The 12,820-nt window shown below is 44.8% G+C and overlaps 1 protein-coding gene across 3 annotated transcripts in view; it reads right to left on the minus strand.

Annotated features, from left to right (window-relative positions):
* Positions 1–388: 388 nt before the first annotated feature.
* znf800b (zinc finger protein 800b) overlaps positions 389–12,820 on the minus strand; it is a 29,274-nt gene continuing 16,842 nt past the window's right edge. For 2 of the 3 annotated variants that reach the window (XM_057856081.1, XM_057856080.1), the window contains exons 2-10: positions 11,465–11,550; positions 9,698–9,926; positions 9,536–9,631; positions 9,300–9,443; positions 9,016–9,187; positions 8,756–8,939; positions 5,269–5,799; positions 4,166–5,203; positions 389–1,777 (exon numbers count right to left, since the gene is read on the minus strand). In XM_057856081.1, coding sequence (XP_057712064.1) covers positions 1,676–1,777; positions 4,166–5,203; positions 5,269–5,799; positions 8,756–8,939; positions 9,016–9,187; positions 9,300–9,443; positions 9,536–9,631; positions 9,698–9,926; positions 11,465–11,518 — 2,550 coding nt within the window. In that variant the 5' untranslated portion in view covers positions 11,519–11,550 and the 3' untranslated portion in view covers positions 389–1,675. Of the gene's footprint in view, positions 1,778–4,165; positions 5,204–5,268; positions 5,800–8,755; positions 8,940–9,015; positions 9,188–9,299; positions 9,444–9,535; positions 9,632–9,697; positions 9,927–11,464; positions 11,551–12,464; positions 12,690–12,820 lie in introns of those variants that run through there. The other variant, XM_057856082.1, reaches the window with a different exon arrangement.

The raw sequence follows: 12,820 nt of genomic DNA on the forward strand, positions 1-12,820 counted from the left end.
GGGGCACGAGGACAGAGCCCTGAGGCACACCGGAGGTAACGAGTGAGGGAGTAGATTTAAGGGACTTGAGTTGTAAATAGTGAGAGCGTCCAGAAAGGTAGGATGAGAACCAGTTCAATTGCAAATGATTTGGAGGTCTGTGGTCGGCAATGAAACACAATCATTCCTGACCAGACCTCCAAATTCAAATGATTGGACGTCAACTGAAAAAAAAAACAGCAACGTTGAAATGTCAAACACCCGAAACGAGAAAATGTAAAATATGAACAAAAGCAATCGCAGCCGCGCTAAATGAAATGTCTGCGAAAGACAAACAAACATGATTGATGTGGCTTCATTATTCATATCAGCGCGTGACGCAAGAGTCAGACAACACTTCCCATAAAATTTGAATGTTTATTTGTTTCAGGTTTCTACATTCAGATCATATTTCAAAAGGTTTCTCACTCAAGTTATGGGAAAGAAAAAAGTACCTTTTTGCCGCAAAACAAAAAGCTCAATTTGTTTAGAACTAATATGAACTACTGTGGGCATTTTAACTGATATTAATAGCGGATACATCTTTCTCCTTTAAGCTTGTTGCACTTTCGTTTGTCATGTAAAAATAGTTTCCATTTTTTGTTCCGTTAGACTTTTCCGTTTGATCTCTATTTACATTTGGTCTTCGTTTTGCCAGTGATTCACAGACTACCAGACGACTTAAATCACCAGATTATTCCAAGTGAATACATACCAATACTGTGTATTTCATTCTCAAAGAATCCAGTTAAAAGGCAGGATAAATTCATCCATCTTATATTCTGCTTCAAGGGTTGCGGATATGCTGGAGCCCACAGCAGCCAAACGTAGGTATGAATTCACGTAAGATACAAGAACAAGTAGGAATTTTAAAAGGGTGCGTGCAAAAGTGAGGGAAAAAGTCACAATTTAAGAGAACATCAAACCTATTTTGGGGACTTTGCTATGCCTTGGTTAGACCCTGTAACACATACTTTGGACTTTCTAACTCAACGTGACGGATTATCAAACAATGTGGCTTTTAGTTAGCACTTAAGTTAAGGAAATACATATATACAAATATCTTCTATATATATATATATATATATTCTGACTCTTGGGGTTTGGAATTGGTGCTTAAACTACGAAAAAAAAAATTCCCCACATTGCCCAGCAAAGTTTTCATGGAAATAAAAATGTTTCCCTGGATGGCAGCACCATCTTTTGGAAAGTTGGTGTACTACAGGCATTTTACTTCTTGATTCCGTCCCATTCAAAACAAAAATATTTAAAATGAGTCTTGTGTGTGTGTGAATGGGTGGTGTTAGTGGCACTTCCATTGTTTGCTTCCATCATGACGGTTGTCGCTGGTCCACTTTCCACCATTTTCATAAACTTTTCCAACTGTCCTTTGTGTTGTAAAACAAGCCAGTTTTCATATGATTTAAAAGAAACCGATGGTAAACATTTCGCTTCAGAACCCCGGCCCCAAAAAAAGAAGAAAAAACACACCTCTTAAGCCACTAACTCAAGTACACTCATACTTTCTGTGGAGTGAATGTAACGAGCGGGGGCAGGCGAGGGGACGCTGCGGGGAAGAATAGAACCTTTGGGCGGAGTGCAGAAGTACTGACAGAGTGTCCAGAGACAGTTCTCACACTGCGTTTGTTGTTGTTCTTCACCACACCATGGACTTGGAGCGCGTGCTGACTCCTTTCCTCCTGCTGCCTGCCGCCGTCGCTGCGTTGCGGTGACTTCGCTTGTGAGATTCCAAGTACAACTGCAAACAGATAAAAAAAACATACATTCAAATGTAGTTGCAGTTGGGAACTTCCACTCCAATCCTACAACTCCTAGCAAAAAGTATTGAATCACCAGTCTCGGATGAGCACTCGCTCAGACATTTACAGTGGGGCAAATAAGTATTTAGTCAACCACTAATTGTGCAAGTTCTCCCACTTGAAAATATTAGAGAGGCCTGTAATTGTCAACATGGGTAAACCTCAACCACGAGAGACAGAATGTGGGGAAAACCCCCCAGAAAATCACATTGTATGATTTTTAAAGAATGTATTTGAAAATCATGGTGGAAAATAAGTATTTGGTCAATACCAAAAGTTCATCTCAGTACTTTGTTATGTACCCTTTGTTGGCAATAACGGAGGCCAAACGTTTTCTGTAACTCTTCACAAGCTTTTCACACACTGTTACTGGTATTTTGGCCCATTCATCCATGCAGATCTCCTCTAGAGCAGTGATGTTTTGGGGCTGTCGTTGGGCAACACGGACTTTCAACTCCCTCCACAGATTTTCTATGGGGTTGAGATCTGGAGACTGGCTAGGCCACTCCAGTACCTTGAAATGCTTCCTATGAATCCACTCCTTTGTTGCTCTGGCTGTGTGTTTGAGATCATTGTAATTCTGAAAGACACAGCCACGTCTCATCTTCAATGCCCTTGCTGATGAAAGGAGATTTTCACTCAAAATCTCTCGATTCATTCTTTCCTTTACACAGATCAGTCGTCCTGGTACCTTTGCAGAAAAACAGCCCCTAAGCATGATATTTCCACCCCCATGCTTCACAGTGGGTATGCTGTTCTTCGGATGCAATTCAGTATTCTTTCTCTTCCAAACACGAGAACCTGTGTTTCTACCAAAAAGTTCTATTTTGGTTTCATCTGACCATAACACATTCTCCCAGTCCTCTTCTGGATCATCCAAATGCTCTCTAGCGAACCGCAGACGGGCCTGGACGTGTACTTTCTTCAGCGGGGGAACACGTCTGGCAGTGCAGGATTTGAGTCCCTGGCGGCGCATTGTGTTACTGATAGTAGCCTTTGTTACTGTGGTCCCAGCTCTCTGTAGGTCATTCACTAGGTCCCCCCGTCTGGTTCTGGGATTTTTGCTCACCGTTCTTGTTATCATTTTGACGGCACGGGGTGAGATCTTGCACGGAGCCCCAGATCGAGGGAGATTATCAGTGGTCTTGTACGTCTTCCATTTTTTAATAATTGCTCCCACAGTTGATTTCTTTACACCAAGCGTTTTACCTATTGCAGATTCAGTCTTCCCAGCCTGGTGCAGGTCTACAATTTTGTCTCTGGTGTCCTTCGACAGCTCTTTGGTCTTGGCCATAGTGGAGTTTGGAGTGTGACTGACTGATGTTGTGGACAGGTGTCTTTTATCCCGATAATGAGTTAAAACAGGTGCCATTAATACAGGTAACGAGTGGAGCCTCGTTAGAACAAGTTAGACCTCTTTGACAGCCAGAAATCTTGCTTGTTTGTAGGTGACCAAATACTTATTTTCCACTCTAATTTGGAAATTCTTTAAAAATCAAACAATGTGATTTTTTGTTTTTTTTCCCCACATTCTGTCTCTCATGGTTGAGGTTTACCCATGTTGACAATTACAGGCCTCTCTAATCTTTTCAAGTAGGAGAACTTGCACAATTGGTGGTTGACTAAATACTTATTTGCCCCACTGTATTTATGTAAAACAAACTCAGATAAAAAGCTTGAGAAAATAACGAATTAGTTCAAAAGTGCAAATTTGGGATAAATTTGATAACCCTACCTTAAGCCTAAACTAAAGACTCTGGATGAGTGTAATATATTATGTCTGTAACGTTAAATACAATTAGAAAACGATTTGATTTAAAAATATATTTAAAAATATATATATATTTAAAAAAGGCATGTCCGATATTTTTTTGCCGATTCCGATACTTTGAAAATGACGTGATCGGACCCGATCGATCTGGACATCTCTACTAATCGTTGTCATTTTTTTCTCGGGAACCTTTTGTTGACGTGTCATAGGGTGACCTTGCCTCCCCGCCTGAGTGTTTCTGTTTCGCCTTGCCGTTTTGATCACTGTCGACCTGAATAAACTGTCAACTTGTTTTCGGTTAGCCTTCTTTAAACCTTTCAAAATGGAGTCAGCACCAGGGGTTAAGACTAAGGTGAACGCGCAGTTAGGCCTTTTGGCCGGATTGTCAGGATCTCGGCGGCCCGGGTTGTTGGAGCTGCGCCAACGCAGGCACGGCTGGCGTGATTCCGGCAGTCTGGCTAGAAGGTCAGATTCCTTCAACCTGCACAATGTTACTGTGGCTTACAATGTTAAAATCTGCCTTGTTTTAAGTTATACTTGAGGGTTTGAGACTTACCTTCTTTGCAAAGGCGCGCCCACACTGGTCACAGGCGTGTAAGGAGAAGTTTTTGGTCACTCGGACTTCAGTGGAGGACGATCCAGAGGGGTTGTCGTCCGACGATGCGTCGTGGCGCCGTGAGTTGCGCTGGTGCAAGTGTTTGTCACTGCGGCGGGTCATCGGGGGGCTGACGGCCCCGGACTGATGAGCCTGTTGTCTGTCCTGCTTTCGCGTGACAGGCGGCGAGGGGGCGGGCGTCGGAGATGACGGCTCTTGCGTTTTCCGAGCTGAGGTGGAAGGAGGAACAGAGAATGAGGCAGTGCCGCCATCTTGCTTGCGGGTGACGGGAGGCGACGGGCAAGGGGAGGATGCGGCAGAGGCGGGGCGTCCGTTGACTTCCCCCTTGCCACCGCGGGCCCTCTTGGGGTTGGCGTTATTGAGGACAGCTTCGGCGAGGCGCTTGATCGCCCGGCTCTCCAGTTTGGGCATGATCTTAGCCAGGTAAGGCGAGGACTTTTTGTGCACCACGGTCACGTGGCGTAGCACGTCCCGCTTGCGGCGCGACTCATAGCGGCACAGCGGGCAGCGGTAGAACTTGATGAAGATGTCGTTTCCGTCCATGTGCAGCTCGATGTGTTTGGACAGGTTCTGACGCGAGCTGAACTGGCGCTTGCAAAGCTTGCAGAAGAGCTGCTTGAAGTCGAAACCCACCGACAGTTTGCTTTTGGCCGCCTGAGGCGCGGCCGTCCCACCGACGGCCGCCTTGGGGCTCCACGGGGTATCTTCCTCCTTCACCTTGAGGGAGCCGGGGTCACTTTTACTGGACGAGGTGCTGTGAGCCGGAGATGCAGGCGGGCTGAGGTCCAGGTCCTCGTCTTGCTCGTCCTCTGAGGCTTCGACCGCTTCTTCTTTGACTTGGATGCTGTTTCTTGGCGGCGCTTTACCGCCGTTGCTCGCCGGCGTAGTTGGAGTTGTCGAGCCTGACGATGTGGCCGATCGGTTACTTTTCACGCTGTAAATTTTGTGAACGATACGCATGTGTCTCTTCAACATGAGCTGAAAGAGACATAAAGGATGATGTCACATCGCGACAAAACACGAAAAAGGATGATGATGCTCACCTGGGAGCTGTAGTTTCTTTTGCACAAAGTGCAGCGACTCGGCATTTGGTTCGCCTCGTCCGCAGAGCTCGGGGTTTGACTCGCCGGCTTTGCGCGATTCTGGTTCGGGAGCGCCGCCTTAGCAGGGACGGAAGTGGACTTTGAGTTGCCGCTCCGAGGCGGCGAGGCGCTACTGCCTTTCCTAGGAGGAGTGGCGTCCAGAGAAAGGGGCTGGCCGGGCCGCGAAGCGATAGCCGGGGTGATGGCGTCCCTCCGAAGGCCACGGTGCACCTCGTCAAAGTGCCGCCGAACGTTGGTTTTGGTAGCGAACACTTTGAGGCAGACTGGGCACGACTTTCCAGGGGGGGTACTTATAGATTGTGGCCGACCTTTAACCATGGAGAGCAGGCTGGTCGGGACCGTGCGAGTCTCCGTGAATTTGCGAAGCTCCTCTAGTTTGGTCTTGTGCATTTTACGGCAGTGACGTCGGATGCTGCGGCGCGAGTTGAAATCTTGGCCACACAGACAGCACGAGATCGTCACGTCCTCCACCTGGACGGAGGACAAAGTAGAAAAAGTAGATTTTTAAAACAGATCTACAGTCCCTTACAAAAGTCTTGTCGCTTATGCATTTTGTCGAAACAATTGCTAATAACCTGACTTTTAATTATTCAATTGGTTTCAGAAATGGCTCATATAAAAGCTAAGACCCTCCCAAATGATGGTGAATGTACAAAAACATATTTGTTTCACTGAAAAAAGATTGATCATTTAATGAAGTCATAAAGGTCAAATTTTGGCAAGACAAAAGTTTTGTCGCCTACAGAAAGTAGTGTGAAAATTGAACAAAAAAAATGTGCTTTAAATTAGGGTTGTTCCGATCATGTTTTTTTGCCCCCGATCCGATCCCGATCGTATTAGTTTGAGTACCTGCCGATCCCAATATTTCCCGATCCGATTGCTTTTTTTTGCTCCCGATTCAATTCCAATCATTCCCGATAATTTTTCCCGATCATATACATTTTGGCAATGCATTCAGAAAAAAATGAATAAAACTCGGACGAATATATACATTCAACATACAGTACATAAGTACTGTATTTGTTGATTATGACAATAAATCCTGCCATAGATGCTCTTGTTTTTACAGTGTTATGAAAAAGTATCTGAACCTTTTGGAATTTCTCACATTTTGGCATAAAATCACCATCAAATGTGATCTGATCTTTGTCAAAATCACACAGATGTAAAAAACAGTGTCTGCTTCAACTAAAACCACCCAAACTTTCATAGGTTTTTATTAGGGTTGTTCTGATCATGTTTTTTGCTCCCGATCCGATCCCGATCATTTTAGTTTGAGTATCTGCCGATCCCGATATTTCACGATCCGATTGCTTTTTTTTGCTCCCGATTCAATTCCAATCATTCCCGATAATTTTTCCCAATCATATACATTTTGACAATGCATTAAGAAAAAAATGAATAAAGCTCGGACGAATATATACATTCAACTTACAGTACATAAGTACTGTATTTGTTGATTATGACAATAAATCCTCAAGATGGCATTTACATTATTAACATTCTTTCTGTGAAAGGGATCCACGGATAGAAAGACTTGTAATTCTTTAAGGATAAATGTGACTTTGTATATTGTGACTAAATATTGCCATCTAGTGTATTTGTTGAGCTTTCAGTAAATGATACTGCAGCCATTTAACTTCTGCCCAAATGCATGATGGGAAGTGCAACCATGACTGTGCGTAGGGGCACCAATTGCTATATCTTCTCTGCGTTGGGGAAGAACATAGGGTGTTAAGAAAATGATCAACTACGACCTTTCTTCCCCACATTGCCTCCCACGTTATTTTTAATTGCTGAGAGAAGTATTGTAAGGCTTTAGGCACATAAAAAATGGCTCCGAAGGCTGTCAAAATTCTCTCTACTCGTTATACTCTGCCTTTAAGCGCTATCTATAGGTAAAACGACGTCTTTATAGATTGAACGCGACAATGCGTGAGTGGGTCGTGCAGCGCATGCGTTAATTATTTAACGTGATTAATTTTAAAAAATCACCGCCGTTAACGCAATAAATTTGATAGCCCTACTTCAAGCCAAAACTACTCTGGATGAGTGTAAGACATTTTGTCTGTAACGTTAAATACAATTAGAAAACGATTTAAATTTAAAAAAAAAAAAAATATATATATATATATATATATATATATATATTAAAAAAGGCATGTCCGATATTTTTTTGCCGATTCCGATACTTTGAAAATGACGTGATCGGACCCGATCGATTGGGAAATATGTTACATAACATAAGCGAATGAAGTATTGGTGCTGTGAGATCCAAATGTAATATTTTGTATGACTTCCATGGGCTTGAAGGACTGCATCCATGCGGTTCGGCAAGGATTCCTACAATTTATTGATGAAGTCATCAGGAACATCAAAGAAAGCAGTCTTGCATGCCTCCCTGAGTTCATCAACATTCTTGGGTTTCGTCTTCCATGCTTCCTCTTTCATCCTACCCCAGACATGCTCAATGATGTTCATGTCTGGTGACTGGGCTGGCCAGTCCTGGAGGATCTTGCTCTTCTTTGCCATGAGGAACTTTGCGGTAGAGATTGAAGTATGCGATGGAGCACCATCCTGCTGCAGAATTGGTCCCTTTTTATGGTTAAGAACATAAGAGGCAGCTAAGATTTGTTGATATTTCAGACTATTTATGTTGCCTTCCACCCTGCAGATCTCTCGCACACCCCCATACTGGATGTAACCCCAGACCATGATTTTACCACCACCAAACTTCAGTTTTCTGAGTGAATCTCAGATCCATGCGGGCTCCAGTAGGTCTCTTGCAGTATTCGGGGTGACTGTGGTGTAATTCAATAGAAGATTCATCTGAAAAATCCACCTTTTGCCACTTTTCCAGCGTCCCTCCTTTTGACAGGCTGTGGGGCCTTGGCAAATGCCACACGGTTTTTTAATTGTCTGCACCTTGAGACATAAATAGTCTGAAATATCAACAAATCTTAGTTGCCTCTTACATTCCTAACCATAAAAAGGGACAAATTCTGCAGCAGGATGGTGCTCCATCGCATACTTCAATCTCTAGCTGCAAGTTCCTCAAGGCAAAGAAGATCAAGATCTTCCAGGACTGGCCAGCCCAGTCACTAGACATGAACAGGATGAAAGAGGAAGCATGGAAGACGAAACCCAAGAATGTTGATGAACTCTGGGAGGCATGCATGATTGCTTTCTTTGATGTTCCTTATGACTTCATCAATAAATTGTATGAATCTTTGCCGAAGCACATGGTCTTAGCTTTCATATGAGCAATTTCTGAAACCGATTGAATCATTAAAAGTCAGGTTATTAGCAATTGTTTCTACAAAATGGATACGCGACAAGACTTTTGCCAGGGACTTCTGTGTGTCTAGAGCAGCCAAGAAGTTTATATTGTAGGGGAAAATGCTCAATAACTGCTTGCGACACCCACCCCACTGGTAGACCCCTCGTCTTCCGGTTGTGGTGCGTCTTCTTTCGCTTCTTCCTCATCCCACTTCTTCCGGCTCTGGCTGTGCTGGCTGTGCGCCGGGCTCTCGGAACCTCGGGGTGGGCCGTTCTGGTTGTTTTCAGCCTCCCCTGAATCGCCTTCCCACGCGACCGGACTCTGCCTGGCACTGTGAGTGACAAAATCCAAACGAGGTCAATGGTGGACAATGCAGGAAACGGTAAGTTCGTTCATTAGGACGATACCTGGGCGCTCGTGACGGATAGCGAGCCAGCTCTTCCTCCGTGGTGAGGTACTGGTACATGGCCTTGCTGGTTGTCTGGATGGGTTCCAGTCGCATCACGTAATCTGGTCGCTCCGCTCTGTGATAGATGATGTCTGTCAAATCCTGCAGGGCCACACTTTGACGGTCATCGCCTAGAGATTACAAAGAAGTAGGGAGAAAAAAAATACTTTGTAAACAATTTGTGCTACTGCATCAACATGTCTAATCATGGCATTGTCAGATGCGTAAAGAGCCAACGCTCACCGTCGTACTCGGGCAGCCTTGACAGGCAGTAGTACTCCTTGTGCGTGATGAGGTTGGGCAGACCTCGGAACAGACTTCGACATACTTTACACTCAAAGATGGTGTCCACCTCTTTTAGCAGCATGTGCCTCAGTTGGCTCGTGCCTGCGAGCAAAAAGAGCAGCAGGCACAATATAGGAAATTGCAGTGAAATGACAACCAATGATTTTAAAAATTCAGTCAACTATATACCAAACCTGAACGAAAGCAGTCAATGATCTGGTGGATTCCAGATTTGGACGTGTGCAGGGGCTGCTGCAGCACAGGAGGGTCTCCAGGTTCAACACAGTGACCTTGAGGGATCGCAAAAAAGAAACTTGCTAAAGATGCCACCTTTTTGACAAGTTTGCAGGTACTACCTGTACTGTGAGTGCTAGCAGTTGACTCCTCAGTCTGACAGCTCTGGTCTCGGGTGTCAGGGGTATCCCCCTTGTTAGGCTCTGGCAGCAGTGGAGGGATGGGCCTCCACAGTGGCTTGACCTGAGTCGAGCAGTCGCCCTTTGCCTGGATGTCCACCAGGGATTTCGCTGAAGCCTCGGTAGGATCGGGAATACTGTGGGCCCGCTGTGGACTTTCCCCTGATGCTGGCTGGTGAAAGAAGCAGAAATTGCACTTAATACACACACCCCTCCGTGTTTTAGAGTCTGTTAGCCAATCCACATTGAAGGAATTTGTCCGGAACAGCGACAGCCCATACAGTAGGCATCCCGCCGGCGCAGCCCCAGCAAGTTGGCTGGCAAGACCAAACCCCGCGTGTTCACTCCAGCGTTAACCTTTTGGACTATTTTGAACGGTTTAAAGAAGGTTCGCCGAAAACAGGTTGATAATTTATTCATCGACAGTGATCAAAAAGCAAGGCAAAACAGACGACGGAGAGGCAATGCTGGATCCAGGGACAGCATAAGAACGGATACATTGAAATGTCCCCGAGAAGCAACAGTTGTTATCTAAATGTTCAGTCTTTTGAAATCTGCGGTGGAGTGGGCCTGGCGGAAGGCGTGCCTTGGTGTTGTCTTGGGATCATCCTTCTGTGGCAGGTTTGGGCGGTCAAGTTCGTGTGTCATCTTTCGTGGCTGGGTCGTGGTTGCCACGGCAACCGAGGCATGTCTTGACACCCAAGGCACCGGGCTATCAGCTTGTTTGCCTGGTATACCAGACTCACCGCTGTTCCAGCGATTGAGTCTGGCGACCGTCCGGCGATTCAAATTCCCAGGGCGGAGCAAGCCACAGCAAACAGACAGCGGAGTGGCTCAATCAGCGACGGGCAGACGTGACGTTAATAATGCGACAAGTAACTAGCGTGACCGGAGAATGGAGATGTTTATTCAACATGGTTAGCGCGAGACGGACGGTTGTCAATGACTTATGTCGTTGTGTTTTTGGTAATTTAAAACTGATTTTACCGCAGATTGGAACATGTTCTCGGCTCTCCCGTTCGGCATCTGCGTTGTTGTGGAGACGACTTTCGGTGACGTTGCTCGTTAAGAACACGTCACGCAAATAAACGAATCTGATTGGACGGTTTATTTTGTATTGGCTCGAGAGGCCGTTAATGGGCTGGGTCCCAGACTATTCTCACAGAGTTTGAAAAATACAGGGAGAATAGTCTGGCGGTGCCAGGCAATCAGCTTGTTGCCTTGGTAGGGTGAGGGTGTCCTGACCCCACCGAAGAGTTGCTGACGTCTTTTCCTTCGCCTATTAGGCGAATGCTGATAAGATGGTCCACTTTACTATGTCAAAGGGCATGGAGTGAAGTCTGCCTAAACTATAGTTAAATTCTTTACTATAATGAATGTGTTAGAGTAATGCAAACAGTTATACGGTGTCTGCGAGAAAAGTAACTATCCCCTACAACATGCACTCCACCTGATCTTTCCCCCACCAATTTATCCTCATCTTCTCTCACTGCCCCTCATCTGTCTCCCTCATGCTGCACGTCCCCGCTGCCCTTGAACGGGGATGAATGACTCCCACACACGGGGCGCCTCTCAACATCAGCGCAAAGTGGGACACCTGGACTCTTTACTGAACCGTCTCGGATACGGCAAAACAACTCATGTGGCAGCCAAATATATCTACAGAAGAACAGCTGTTTTCTGTAGGGGTTTTAAGTCTTTTTCCCATACCTCTTGGCGAATTGAGAGCGAGCTCTTCCTCCCGGATGACTTGGTCTTCACCATGGTGCAGAGATGTTCACTGCCAGCGTGCTTACCTGTACATGCAAGAAAGCAGCAAACAATTAGGGCATTTCCATGCCTGTAAAAGTGTGTAAGTGTGTAAGTGTTTTTGTGTGTAAAAATTGAGTTCATAAACCAGGGGTTCCCAAACTTTTTCCTGTGAGGGCCACATAACTTTTCCCTTCTCTGATGAGGGGCCGGGGTCAGTTTGTAACAGAAAAAGTGTGACAATTGCAGGAGTGCCTAAATGTAAAAATGTATTGTTTTTCAGAAAGCCACAATCAGAAAACCCTTTTTGGATTCTTCACAGAACAAAAGTAAATATAATAATATATTATATAAAAATAATAATAATAATAACTGAAAAAGAGGGTTAATTTGACTGGGGATCCCTCTGTGGGTGTGTGGTATAAAGCCGGCGACGCTATGGAGTTGACTCCGATCAGAGAATCAACAGGGGATGTTCAGGATTTCTTTAAGGTATCCTTTAATGATGATGAAAGGAGTATGAAATATATTTTATTGTATTGTGGTTTCTGTGAATACAAGATAACCATATAACATATCAGTAATATAATATATATAACCTATAAACATACTGTATTATAAACATTTAAATTAACCGGACCGACATTAAATATAAATGAAATACACTTTACTACTTACATAATGCATACAATTCTAATCATTCACAATAATGAGCATAAACATTAAGCAGGAAAATAACAATTTAGATAAGTGAATTGGCAACAAACAAAATTCAGCCTCCACCATGTAGCCAAAGGGGCCAACGATTAGCATTAGCGATTAGCGCTAGCGGCTAACAGTTAGCACACGGCGGCTAGCGGTTAGCTCGTGGCGGCTAACGAATACAAGGGACCCTAAGCAGGTAACTCATCTGCCAAACGTGTTTATGCACTGCCAAGGCACACTTCTGCAATATTCCCACCTCTCTCATTCACACACAACACTTGGATTGCCACTAAACAGGACGGCAGCTTGAAGAACGAACTGTAGGGTAGTGAAAGGAGCAAAATTGACTGTGTACACCAGCAGTGAAGGGAGGAGAGACAGTAACTCGTGTGCGCCAATGAAGGGAGGAGAGAAAGTGACTCGTGCTCGCGTCGCTTTTCTTAAAGGGCCAGCGTAGTAACAATTAAACTAAAGCACAAACATGCAATGGGGCTTTCCTACAATAACACTATTAGTTAAATAGATAATAACCCAATAACCCTCATTGGGTTCTTCACAGAAAAAAAGCCAGGAAATAAATAACACTATTTTGGGGATCAAAATGCTCTCTGG

This window comes from Corythoichthys intestinalis, chromosome 13 (assembly GCF_030265065.1).
Source record: "Corythoichthys intestinalis isolate RoL2023-P3 chromosome 13, ASM3026506v1, whole genome shotgun sequence".
In the NCBI taxonomy this organism is placed as follows: Eukaryota; Metazoa; Chordata; class Actinopteri; order Syngnathiformes; family Syngnathidae; genus Corythoichthys; species Corythoichthys intestinalis.